Below are 13,944 nucleotides of genomic sequence, written 5' to 3' on the forward strand. Positions count from 1 at the left end.
CAACGTCATATCTGATAAGGGTCTAATCTCCAAAATTTATAGGGAACTCATACAGCTTAACAAAAAGAAGATAAACAATCCAATCAAAAAATGGGCAAAGCATCTAAATAGACACCTTTCAAAAGAGGACATTCAGAAAGCCAAGAGACATATGAAAACATGCTCAAAGTCACTAATCATCCGAGAGATGCAAATCAAAACAACAATGAGGTACCATCTCACACCTGTCAGACTGACTATCATCAACAAATCAACAAAGGACAAGTGCTGGAGAGGATGTGGAGAAAAAGGAAAACTTGTGCACTGCTGGTGGGAATGCAGACTGGTGCAGCCACTATGGAAGACAGTATGGAGTTTCCTCAAAAAGCTGGAAATGGAACTCCCATTTGACCCTGTGATCCCACTTCTAGGAATATATCCCAAGAAACCAGAAACACCAATCAGAAAGGATATGTGCACCCATATGTTCATAGCAGCACAATTCACCATAGCTAAGATCTGGAAACAGCCTAAGTGCCCATCAGTAGATGAATGGATTAGAAACCTGTGGTACATCTACACGATGGAATACTATGCTGCTGTAAAAAAGAAGGAACTCTTACCATTTGCAACAGCATGGATGGAACTGGAGAGCATTATGCTAAGTGAAATAAGCCAGTCAATGAAGGAAAAATACCACATGATCTCACTCATTCATGGATAATAAAGACCATTACAAACTTTTGAACAATAATAGATACAGAGGCAGAGTTGCCTCAAACTGATTGTCAAACTGCTGTGGGAAGGCCAGAGACGGCTGGGGGGCAGAAGGGAGGGGAGTAAGAGATCAACTGAAGGACTTGTATGCATGCATATAAGCATAACTAATGGACATAAGACACTGGGGGGTAAGGGAGGCCAGGGGATTGTCAAGGGCGGGGGGTGGGGGAAGGACACATATGTAATACCCTTTGTAATACTTATTATAATATTTTTTTTAAAAAGAAAAAAAATAAAAAAATAAAAAAGATATTTTATAATAATAATAAAAAAAACATAAATTATATCTATAAAAGTTTTCACAAAGAAATTATTTTTCCCAAAGATATATTTCTGGCATCACATTCAGGATTTAAAATGTATCTTCAAATGTGATCAACTCTGATTATGAAGAAAAAAAAGTGTTATGTATCCAATTAAACAGTCCAGGTTTAAAAAAAAAAAAAAGCAAATGGGAATACAAAACCCAGAAAAATTAATTTGTGATTTCAGGGCAAGAAGAGATTATGTCTGAATGAGATACAATCCTATTAGTTGAAAATAGTAGGGCTTTGCTTTAAAGAATGGACAGAATGTGGGATTCTGGAGTGAAAAAGACCATGCTGGTGGAAGGTTCTACAAAAGCCCATCAGAATTGTCAGAGAGTGTGTTAATACAAAGGTACTAAATGTTATTTTATTTGATTGAAGTAGTGGTTATGTGTGTGGTAGGAATAAATGATGAGGCTGAACATAACATGCTCAGGGTAAATCATGAGTGACTATGCAATAGAATTGGGTACTGCTAAAAACACTAGAGTTGTAAGGACAGCAAGTGCTTCTCCTGCTATCAGTTGACAGTTATGTTTTGGCTCTTTTACAAATGTAATTAGCTAAAAAGAAGATGGTTTATGTAAACTATAAGCTGTTAGCAATTAGTAGACAATCTTGGGCTTATACTGAGGTGATAATTGAGTACTTTATACCTGAATTATGCTAAGTGAAATAAACAAGTCAGAGAAAGAAAAGTATAGTATGATTTTACTCATATGTGAAATCTAATGAACATAATGAACCAACAAGCAACATAGAGGCAGACTCATAGATAGAGAGCAGGCTGACAACTCTCTATCTATGGGGGGTGAAGTTGGAGGCATTGAGAAAAAAGGAAAAAAAGAGAAAGATTTCATGTACAGGGCAACAGTGTGTGATTGCCAGGGAGGAGTGGGAGAAGTTGGGGGAGAAAATAGGAGGGATAAATGGTGATAGATAGGAGAAACCAAGATGGTGGCATAGATAAACACCGGAGTTTCCTGCCTCAAACAACCACGTCAAAAATACAACTAAAATTCAGAACAGACATCATCCAGAACCACAGGAAGGCTGGCTGAGTGGAAATTCTACAACTAGAAGGAAAGAGAAAAGCATACCGAGACTCAGAGGAGGCGCAGTACGGAAGTAAAATACTAAGGTGTGGAGGTTGCATGTGGAGCGGGCTGGCGGCTGAGTGCGCGGTTGTCGTTTTCAATCGGGAGGGAGTCTCAGGCTCTGAGCTCCAGTTCTGGGCGAGTCTGTAGGGACCCAGACTCATACAGGAGAAGTGGGACTGTCTGGCATCTGTCGGAACTCGAGTGCAGCTTTCTCTCTGAGGGGCTTGCAGCAATTACCGGGACACTAAAAAGCAGAGCCTCTGAGGGCAAGACTGAGAGCAGCCATAACTGCTAGCCCCACCCTGTTGATCCCATGGGACCCGTCCCGCCCAAGCCCTGCAGGGAGGCTTTTGCTGGATAGCCTCAGGCAAAGGCTAGATTAGCACCTCCCTAGAGATCCAGGACACAGGAAACCTAGAGGTCAGAGTGGGACCATCCAGTTTGCAGCTCCATGGAACCATAAAGGACACACTCAGGGGGCAGACTCAGTGAGCACCAAAGCCCCATTGAAGCAAGTCTTGCCCCAGAGGGGTGTTTCCAGCACAGAAGTTCTCCCACTGCAGACACAGCTGATTCTCACAGCCAATTGGCCTGGAGGTCAATCCCTCCCAGTGATACCTACAACAATCAAGGCTTAACTACAACAAGACTGTGCACAAAACCCACAAGGGGGTGCACCAAGAGTGTCCTCCTCGGGTAATCGGGGAGGCTGAACCACTGGACCCTAGAGGACACTCAGCACAGAAAACCACTTTATCAACACAGGGAAGCATAAAAAATGCGGAGACAAAAAAAAGGACACAAATGACAGAAATGGAGGAAAGCAAACTACTGGATATAGAGTTCAAAACCACACTTTTAAGGTTTTTCAAGAATTTTCTAGAAACTGCCGATAAACTTAATGAGATCTACAAGAAATCTAATGAGACTCTCGAGGTTGTGATAAAGGACCAACTAGAAATTAAGCATACACTGACTGAAATAAAGAATATTATACAGACTCCCAACAGCAGACCAGAGGATTGCAAGAATAAAGTCAATGATTTGAAATACGAAGAAGCAAAAAACACCCAACTGGAAAAGCAAAATGAAAAAAGAATCCAAAAATACGAACATAGTGCAAGGAGCCTCTGGGACAGCTTCAAGCGTACCAACATTTGAATTATAGGGCTGCCAGAAGATGAGAGAGTGCAAGATATTGAAAACCTATTTGAAGAAATAATGACAGAAAACTTCCCCTACCTGGTGAAAGAAATAGACTTACAAGTCCAGGAAGCGCAGAGAACTCCAAACAAAAGGAATCCAAAGAGGACCACACCAAGACACATCATAATTAAAATGCCAAGAGCAAAAGACAAAGAGAGAATCTTAAAAGCAGTAAGAGAAAGACAGTCAGTTACCTACAAGGGAGTACCCATACTACTGTCACCTGATTTCTCAACAGAAACTTTGCAGGCCAGAAGGGAGTAGCAAGAAATATTCAAAGTGATGAATGCCAAGAACCTACAACCAAGATTACTTTATCCAGCAAAGCTATCATTCAGAATTGAAGGTCAGATAAAGAGCTTCACAGGTAAGAAAAAGCTAAAGGAGTTCATTACCACCAAACCAGTATTATATGAAATGCTGAAAGGTATCCTTTAAGAAGAGGAAGAAGAAGAAAAAGGTAAAGATACGAATTATGAACAACAAATACACATCTATCAACAAGTGAATCTGAAAATCAAGTGAATAATCTGATGAACAGAATGAACTGGTGATTATAATAGAATCAGGGCATAGAAAGGGAATGAACTGGCTATTCTTGGGGGGTAAAGGGGTGAGGAGGATGCGGGAAGAGAATGAATTAAAATTGTGCACCTATGGATGAGGACAGTGGATGGGGAGTGAGGGAGGAGGGTGGGGTGGGAACTGGGTGGAGGGGAGTTATGGGGGGAAAAAAGAGGAACCAATGTAATAATCTGAACAATAAAGATTTAATTAATAAAAAAAAAATGGTGATGGATAGAGACTTGACTTTGGGTGGTAAGTACAATATAGTGTACAGATAATGTCCTATAGAATTGTGCACCTGAAACCTATATAAATTTGTTAACCAGTGTCAACCCAATAAATTCAATGAAAAATTAATATTAAAATTCAGAATATGTAAATTCCTGCCCCTACTTCTTTTTGGGTAATGGAAGTCAAAGATCCACCACTCCTACTTTTACTTCAGACTCTGGATAATACAAATAAGGACACAAGATTGACTGCAACTAACACAGTAAAGACAAAATACCTAAAATTATCGCATTTATAATGCTTTTGGTGGGTCTAGCTCATGAATATATAGAAGTCAGGGAGGGATTCATCTCTAAAACCCAGAAACTTGGACTAAAACCTTAATCAACATGTATGGCGTAGCTGCAGTGTTTTTGGAGGTTATTTAAATACTAGAAGCCATGTGCATGACATTCGTGCACTCAGGGTGTCCCTCAGCCCGGCATGAGCCCCCTTGCAGCCCGGGAGCCCTCGGGATGTCTGACTGATGACTTAGGCCCATCCCGTGGGCTTAAGCCAGCAGTCGGACATCCTTAGCGCTGTCGAGGGGGTGGGAGAGGCTCCTGCCACCTCTGCTGTGCTCACCAGCCATGAGCCCAGCTCAGGGCTTCTGGCTGAGTGGGACTCCCACTGTGGGAGGACACTGACCACCAGGGAGCAGCTCCTAAATTGAGCATCTGTTCCCTGGTGGTCAGTAGGCATCATAGCGACTATTGGTGCTGCAGTTTGGTCGATTTGCATATTAGCCTTTTATTATATAGGATATGATGTTATTTTAATAAAACCCCATTTTTAAGTTTCTTACCTTCAAGACCATCAACCTCAGGCACCTTAACTACTAGAGTGCCTTTTTCCCATAATTATAGCTTCCTCCAGGATGTTTTTCTTATCCTGAAGACTGCTGAAATATGCCACTCCTGTATACCTGGTACCCTGTACTGATAACACTGCTTATTTCATATCTCCCAACTAGGCTCTGGGCCTTTTCCTCAATCATGCATATTTGTACTAATTAACACAAAACCTTAGAATTTAAATGCTCACTAAGTATTTGTTATCTTGTAACTTTCAACCAAGTGTAAAAATAAGAAGATATATATCTGATAAGGAAAGTACTGAGTTTCCAAAAAAGTAAATTCAAGGAAACAAAATTTAACCTCATTATTCTTAACTGGATTTGTAGTTTATAGAAATAGATCATAGAAGTTGAATTAAGGTGGCAAATTAAAATGTAAGTGGATCATCAAGAACAAAGAAGACTCTTTGCCTTACCTTTTCCACATCGCCCAGGCCCTCAGTGTCCAGAAGGACCAGAGTGTGGTTGAGCTTGGAGGGGTGGGGTACCCACCACATCCAGATGCCCTTAGTTTCAGACCGCACTGTGGAGCCCAGAGGAAAACCTGCAAAGTTAGAGGAGAAAGCATATAGAGTAACAGCAGATGGTCCAGGCTGCCCATAGGTTACATTGGTTAAAGTTATCAGAATGTGAGTGCCAGGCTGGGAGGAAGGTTGCTTCTGTTTCAGCAAGGTCAGCCTATCCAACCATTATTCATATTAATGACCTACTCAAGAAACACGTTGTGTTTCCTATTCACTCCATACTATCAATCAATGGCTCAAGCTATGTCACATTACAGAATTAATGTAACCTCTCTTGACATTAAAGTCTTTTTTTTTTTTTTTTGACACTGAAGAGCTCCCTTATTCTTCAGATTCTGGTGGAGTTCTACCAGTGGGAGGTGCCAGCATGAGACTAGTGATCCACCCTGTCCCAGTGCTTCTGATAGTGGGTCACAGCCCTTTCATTTCACTCCATCCAAAAGTGCTGGTCTTTGTCACATTTTGGTTTCCCTTTCTGCTTGGCTGTTCAGGCTATAGGAGTGACTATAATTCCCTGGCCACCCTCTGGGTGATACCTCATCTCCTATTAGTTTTCTGTGACCTGCTTATGACATTATGTGTGTCCCTCTAATGAACAAACACTTGTAAGTTAGCCTTTGAGAGATTCTTGTGTGTCCTGCCAGGATGGGGACTGGTAATCAGCTTTGTTGAATTTTTTCCTTCCCTTTTCTTCCTGTATTTTTCTCATTTCTTCTCTCTTTTGCAATGAAATGATGAGGTGTGTTTTTTGTTTATTTGTTTGTTTGTTTGTTTGTTTGTGTGTTTGTTTTTCCCCTGCCTCAGGTGGGGATATAATGGAAGTGAAGGCAAAAAATCACCTGTGAAACGTGGTTGCTCCTATTTCAAAAGTCTTAAAACTACAGCTGGGGAGCATGTGAGGGTTATATCCAAGAACCTGTGTGATATATCTTGTCCAGCAGTTTAACATTTTTAGCATCCTCCATAAGTCAATGTTTCCTTCAATGGGTACTAGAAATGGAAATGATGGAATCTGTAGGGGAGGTTAGTTCAGCTTGGCTCCAGCCACTAAATTTTGAGTCTTGGGACTTTCTCAGCAATCCACTGAGGTCTCTACAGAGAGTGTATAAAGCCTGAGATGGTCTGCATTCTTCTACATCTTGATAGGATTTGATTGTTTGCTAATTAATACAGAATAATCTGAACTCCCAGTGCCCTCAGGGAGAAAAGGTAGGTGTAATTGAAGATCATCATTCTCAGTTATAAGCTAAAAACCCTCAAAGAAAGTTAACAACAAGGAGATATTGTAGTGACCTGGTATTCCTCCTGGACCTTGATTGGGCACGAATCTTTTTTTGTCTTTTTCTGTTGGGTGGTAGAATCACAATTCAGGTATTGTTGTTTATTAGATTATAGTTTACTTTCAACATTATTTTGTATTAGTTTTAATTGTACACCATAGTGGTTAGGCAATCACATACTTTGCAATGTGTTCCTACTGATATTTCAAAGACCCAGCTGCCACAGTACATAGTTATTACAATATTATTGACTATACTTAGGTGTGTTAAAATATTTTGAGGCTTGGGGCTTTCTCAGCAATGAAACATAACCTCGTTACCACCTGATGTTATCTTGAGTAAAATTTAACTGATATCTCTCCCTTAGGGTTCTCAAAAAAGAGCTTTTAATTAATTTAAGACAGGCAAGGAAATGTGTTCTCCCCTAATAAGTGGTCTAGAATTTCTCTACAGGAAATATGAAGAAAAAAATGTTTTGTTGGAAACAAATGGGAAAGATTGTGAAGCAAAAATGAGAAATGGAGAAAGGGAGGAAAGGAAGAGAAGGAGAGAGACAAAAAGAGACACAGTGAGAGGACAATGAAAGATGTTGCTATTAATCATTGCAGTGCAGTGTACTGAGGTTTAACCCCTAATGATGCTGAACTGATGAGACACAGAGGAAGATATTTAAAATAGAAATGTGCATGGTCTTCACAGAGAGAAATGAGTTATAGGACATGAGTTACTGATTGCTCTAAAAATCGGTAAGAACAAAAAAAGGCAACCCAAGGGGAAAGAAAAATGACCTCAGGAAATAGAAAATGCAAAGAGAAAATTAATATGTGAAAAGATTTTCTAATTTATTTGTAATGAAGCAAATATATGCACCTATACAGTCATCACATCATCAAATTTTAAGTCTTTTACCAAAGTTTCATGAGCATGTGGAGAATTCTCAATTACTGCTAATAAATGTATGCATTGCATATAAAGTTTGAAAAGCTTTTTGAGAGTATCTAGAAAGGCTGACAACATATATACTCCATGACCCAGCAATTTTACAGAATTCTCGGTCTGTCACACAAGGTAGTTTGCGTACACGTGCACCAGGATATACGAACAAGAAGATTCATGTCAGCATCCTTCATAAAAGTAAAAAACTAGAAACAAAACCATTGTGCATCAACAACAAATGGATAAATAAGTGATGATATCTTCTCACAATAGCATACTATAAAACTAAATAAATTACAGATACATATGACAAACTTGGTAAAATGTAAACTTTTTGTTGAGCAAAAGAACCAAGACTCCAAAGAATACCTGAATGGATTTGCCTTTATATAATATTTAAGCTATTCTTACAAATGCATACACAGCTTGTAAAACCATTTTTACAAAGGCAGAGTGAAAGCATGCAGCATGAAAATCGAAACATTGGTGAGCTCTAGTGAGGTGTCAGAGGGAATATCGAGGGGTTTTGGGTGCCGGTGATGTTTTGTTTATTGATATGGACAGTGATTACACAGATGATCACTTCATATTTTTTAACTTTTTATATGTGTATGTTTTGTGCACTCTTCTGTGTTATAGTTCACATATTGAAAGGACTAGATAAAGAAAAAAGGGTGTAATTTAGGAAAGTTTTTCTCAGAAATAAAGCAAAACAATGGACGGTAGTCCCATTGAGCTATGGTATATGTAGAATACTAGCATACTTTTGTCTGTTGTTCATCCCATCCCTTTTTAAAAATAGGACATGTTGAATAATATTTGTGTTCTAGTTGAAAATGCCCTGAAGTTTAGGACAAAAGCAATGAGAGAGAAAAGAAGGAAATAATTGCTGGAGCTGAGCTCCTCAGCAGAAAGAGTGGTTGGGTTCAAGAACAATGGGTAGATCTTTGGATTGAGTGGGGAACCCCTTGTTACTGGCTAAAAGAGTGAGGTTTTGCGGAACAGTGGGGTTTAAGATATCTATTTGGTGGTGACAGTTAAAACATTTTGTCAGTGGAAGCCGTGGTGTTCCTTTTATGATGACTCTGAAGGAGGTGTGATCAGTCTGTGTTACTACTGTCTCCAAGCCAATGGCCCTGCCCCAGAACACTCACCATGGTTCTGTCCTGCCAGGCGGTTCATCAGGTAGGATTTTCCTGTTCGATACAGACCTGCGATGGCCACCACCACCACAGGCTGAGAGATCTTGTCTAGAATCTCCAGTGCTGTTGGATTTACTGTCAGCTGATTATTCTGATTTTCCACCAGACAGATGGGGTCCATCATGGTGTATCCAGAGGCCATGGTGAGCTGTAACCCAGAGGAAAAATTCAGCACAACACAAGATCCAGAAGTCATATCTAACGTTACACAAATCACATGCTTGTCAGCTTTTTGTGTGTACAAAGACTCCTACATTTTGTATGTTTCAATAAGTATTTAGCCTATTGTGTCAAGGCCTGGCATAGATTCCTTATATATATTATCATATTGATCTTTAAATAAACCCTAATACAATCCTGCCCATGTGATGCATAAAAGAAATAGAATGAGCAAAACAAAACACTAATGATGGAGCTTTGAAAACATTAACATGTTGGGAGTAAGTAGAGGCAGGATGGAACATGCAGGAGATGAGGAGTGACCAGAGCAGATATGTGGAGTTCCAGAGTCCAGAGTGATTTGGTTTCTGTTAACTGCGTGTGTTTTCTGAGCACCTACCGTGTGCCAGGCATTCTTGTAAGTGCTCAGTATCAAGTAGGGAACAAAATGGATACCAATTCCTGCCTCATGGAGCTCTATTCTAGTGGGAGGAGACAGACAATACAGAAAACAAATAAGCAGCATGCATAGTATATGTATATTAGATGATGGAAAGTGCTCAGGAGAAAACAAGCAGGAACTGAGATAGGGAGCGTAGGGGCTGAATTTATATAGAGGATGGTCAGGAAAGGCCTCTCAGAAAAAGAGAAATAAATGTGCTCTGTGACCTTGAGGAGGACAAATGTGAATCCTGGGAGCTGTAGCAGTTGGAGGAGGGGACACTTTGAGAGGAAGAAGAAGACAAAGAATGAGGCTCCCTCTCAAAACACCACAATTCAGACCTTTATAGGACCCAGGGACAGTTATGAATGCAGGAGTTCATTTATTTAAACTAGAGTAAAAGAATATTTTTTCTTTGTTGTCTGACAGGGAAGAGAGGCTGTAGCCAGGGCATTTTAGGGTGGGTCATTGCTGCCAGAGTCCCACAGCTGGGAGAGGAGCTACTTTACTGTTTCCATCACAGTGGGTGTTTCATGCAATTAAGGGACAGGAAGCAAAGTGCTTTAACTGTACCTTCACTTTCTCAAAGACAATCCAAACAAACATTCATGTGCTCCCATGCTCTCCTAGCTCTGTGCATTGGAAAGAGTAATTTCTGTGCCTCAGTTTGTTCTTCCATAATATGACAACACTAAAAATAACCAACTCACACATACATCTTAACAAAAGGAAGATAAACAGTCCAATCAAAATGGGCAAAGGACCTAAATAGACACTTTTTGAAAGAGGACAAACAGAAGGCCATGAGACATATGAAAACATGCTCAAAGTCAGTAATTCATCCGAGAGATGCAAACCTAAACAACAGTGTGGTACCATCTCACACCTATCAGAATGGCTATCATCAACAAATCAACAAATGACAAGGGCTGACAAGGAAGTGGAGAAATAGGAACCCTCGTGCACTGCTAGTGGGAATGCAGACTGATGCAGCTACTGTGGAAAACAGTATGGAGTTTCCTCAAAAAATAAAAAATGGAACTCTCATTTGACCCAGTAATCCCACTTCTGGAAATATATCCCAAGAAATCAGAAACACCAATCAGACAGAATATATGCATCCCTATATTCATAGCAGCACAATTTACCATAGCTAAGATTTGGAAACAGCCTAAGTGACCATCAGCAGATGAGTGAATTAAAAAATTGTGGTACATCTACACAATGGAATATTATTCTGCTGTAAAAAAGAAAGAACTCTTACCATTTGCAATAGCATGGATGGAACTGGAAAGCATTATGCTAAGTGAAACAAGCCAGTCAGAGAAAGATAAATATCACATGATCTCATTCATTTGTGGAATATAATGAACAACATAAACTGAAGAAAAAAAATAGTCCCAGAGATATAAAAGCATCAAACAGACTGTCAAACCTCAGGGAAGGCAGGGGCGTGGGATGGGCAGGTAAGAGATCAATGAAAGGACTTGTAAGCATGTATATAAGCATAACCAATGAACATAGACAGTAGGAGGGTGAGGGCATGTGCTGGTGGGTGGGAGAGACCGGAGAAAGGTCAATGGGTGGAAAAGGAGATATATGTAATACTTTAAACAATAAAGAATTTAAATTTAAAAAATTAAATAAATAAAAGTAACAATTTAGCCTGGCCAGTGGTTGAACACTGCCATGAACCAAGAGTTCACGGGTTTGATTCCCAGTCAGGGCAAATGGCTGGGTTGCAGGCTGGATCCCCAGAAGAGGGTGTGCAGGGGCTGATCAATATTTCTCTCTTATCGGTGTTTCTATCTCTCTATCGCTCTCCCTTCCACTCTATAAATCAATAAAAACATATTAAAATTATTTAAAAATAACAATCTATTGGTCATTAAGATCATTAGGAAAATTAACTATATGATAAAATTTATAGTGCTCTTAAAATCATGTGTTGCATACTGAATCCTCTGTAAGTATTGATTAAAAATTGAGTGTCGCCATAACCGGTTTGGCTCAGTGGATGGAGCGTCGGCCTGTGGACTGAAGGGTCCCGGGTTCGGTTCCGGTGAAGGGCATGTACCTTGGTTGCGGGCACATCCCCGGTGGGAGATGTGCAGGAGGCGGCTGATGGATGTTTCTCTCTCATAGATGTTTCTAACTCTCTGTCCCTCTCCCTTCCTCTCTGTAAAAAATCAATAAAATATATTTAAAAAAAAAATTGAGTGTCTAAGAGGGCAAGGAGGTTAAGTTCTAAACGAAGGTGAACAGTGACATCTCTTTATCCAGTTGTGATCGCATGGAGGACACATCCCATGAGTAGGACTCCAGCAAGGCAGAAGCAGTAATAACAGCTGAAAGAGAGGACACTGAGGAGGGATTGAGTCCTGTGGGAAATCCAGAGCAGACCTGGGATGTTGGAGCACAGATTCTTGATTGGCAACCAGGCTTCAAATCACTTCCTGTCAATAAGACCTTGGAAAAGAAACTTACCTCTGTGAGCCTCCATTTTCATATCCATGTGATAGATAAAGCAAGAATTCCTGCCTAACAGACTTTTCCAGGATTAATGTAGTGTTTAACAATGAACAAGTTAGGCAATGTGTTCAAATGTGCTAATATGTTCAGTAAGCTGCAAATTGCCAAGATATAAAAATGTATCTAAATAATATGAATTTGTTTAACAGTCTTCCTCTGTACCATTTCTCTGCTTTTCAATAGGTGATTGGGAGTAGTTACATGGTAAATCATGAGCCTTTTATTGCCTTGTTAGAAGCAGGAGGAATTACAGAGTTTATTTCTTGGACTGAATATTTAATATCTGTGAATAGGAATAGTTGTGTTTACCAAAAAAAAAAAATTACTTTTAAATGCCTGTGTACTGAGATACCCAAACCCAGAAGCTATTAACTCCAAATAAAGAATTTGAATGAAATAGTTCTATTAGATAGAGTTCGATGATCCCAGGTTTCCAAAGTTTCCTGTTCAGGAGAGATCTGAAAGGATGGTTAAAAATACCCCAACCCTGTCTTCTAAGCAATCATCACAGGTTATTCTGATTCAGTTCTTAGATATCAGTAGCTTTGGCTCCGAGAGGGGGTCAGGATTTGGTCCCAGGAGGACTTCAGCCCCTTTCTGCAGTTGAGGCTGGATGCGCTCCCCCTCCCGTGTAGGGACCTCCCTGCAGCCCTGGGTGGGTGCCAAGGGAGCGAGCATCCAGGACACACTGTGTGCGCCTGCCTTCTCCTGCCTGGCAGCCACTCAGATCCAAATGGAGTCGCTGAGCTGCCCACAGCAAAACCCCCGCGGGCCCCACACCACCTGGCCCCGTGCCATCTGCCTTTCCCCTGCCAGTGCCCAGCCTTGGCTTCCACATTTGTTGCTGTTAAACAAGTGGCTGGAAGACAAATTACCGCCAACTCACCTGGCGTGGTTGCTGCCTGCAGCTACACACCAGTTCTCAGCTGCCCTCCGGATACTGACTGTTCTCCTTAGAAGCAAAACATCAAGAGAGATATTATAGCCAAAAGGCTTGTGGTGCGGATGTGGGGAAGCAAAATCGAAAGGACACCGTTTCTTTTTTTTTTTAGTTTGTTTTGTTTTAAAATTTAAATTCTTTATTGTTCCAAGTATCACAGATGTCTCGCTTTCCCCCATTGACCTCTTCCCAGAAAGGACATACCTCTTTCTGGTAATTCCACTGTTAGGTTTTCATGCCACGCCCCCCACTCCCACCCACAAGGCAAGAAACTGGTCCTCGGGAAGAAAGTGTGTGTTGTTCTACAGGGGCTTGGGATTCCCAGGCTGATCCCTCCTCCTCACTCCCTTGTGCTCCTTCCCCTGACCCCACAGTGAACACAGAGCCCCAGGTCCAATGTGAACCAGTAACAGCAGGCTGGCTGAGGTCTACAGCCTGCCTCTCAGGGACACTTTTTTCTTTTTTCTCTTTTCTTTTCCATCACCATTTATCACCTCTATGACCTCTTCCACCTCCACCCATCCCTCTCCACACCCCCCAATCGTCACACTCTTGTCCATGTCCATGAGTTCTCTTTCATTTTTTTTCTGTTTTGCTCAATCCCTCCAGCACGCCCCCCCCCAGTCTCCCCCCCCCTCCCCCCCCCCCCCCCCCCCCGCTTTCAGAGAGGAAAGTGGTTTCGTTATTTTTACTGTATTTCATTTTTTTTAACTTGTTCAATTCTTTTCTCTTTGCTTTTTCAAAAATTGTTTTGCCTTCAACAGTGATTTTTTTCATTATCGATATAAATTCTAGCATGTATGTATGTGTGTTTGTGTATGTGTGTGTAAAATGCCTAATTTTATAGTCCAGACATATTTACA

General features: G+C 40.7%; 1 protein-coding gene across 1 annotated transcript in view; it reads right to left on the bottom strand.

Moving 5' to 3' along the window:
• LOC139003541 (guanylate-binding protein 6-like) overlaps window positions 1-13,128 on the bottom strand; it is a 29,969-nt gene extending 16,841 nt beyond the window's left edge. Inside the window, exons 1-3 of the mRNA XM_070405544.1 lie at window positions 13,028-13,128; window positions 8,961-9,156; window positions 5,483-5,610 (exon numbers count right to left, since the gene is read on the bottom strand). Of these exons, the coding sequence (XP_070261645.1) occupies window positions 5,483-5,610; window positions 8,961-9,150 (318 nt within the window). The 5' untranslated portion in view covers window positions 9,151-9,156; window positions 13,028-13,128. The remainder of the gene's footprint in view (window positions 1-5,482; window positions 5,611-8,960; window positions 9,157-13,027) is intronic.
• Between the last annotated feature and the right edge of the window lie 816 nt (window positions 13,129-13,944).

The sequence above is a fragment of the Myotis yumanensis genome, unplaced genomic scaffold, assembly GCF_028538775.1.
Source record: "Myotis yumanensis isolate MYYU_CA2020_CCGP unplaced genomic scaffold, mMyoYum1.0.hap1 SCAF_2, whole genome shotgun sequence".
Lineage (NCBI taxonomy): Eukaryota > Metazoa > Chordata > Mammalia > Chiroptera > Vespertilionidae > Myotis > Myotis yumanensis.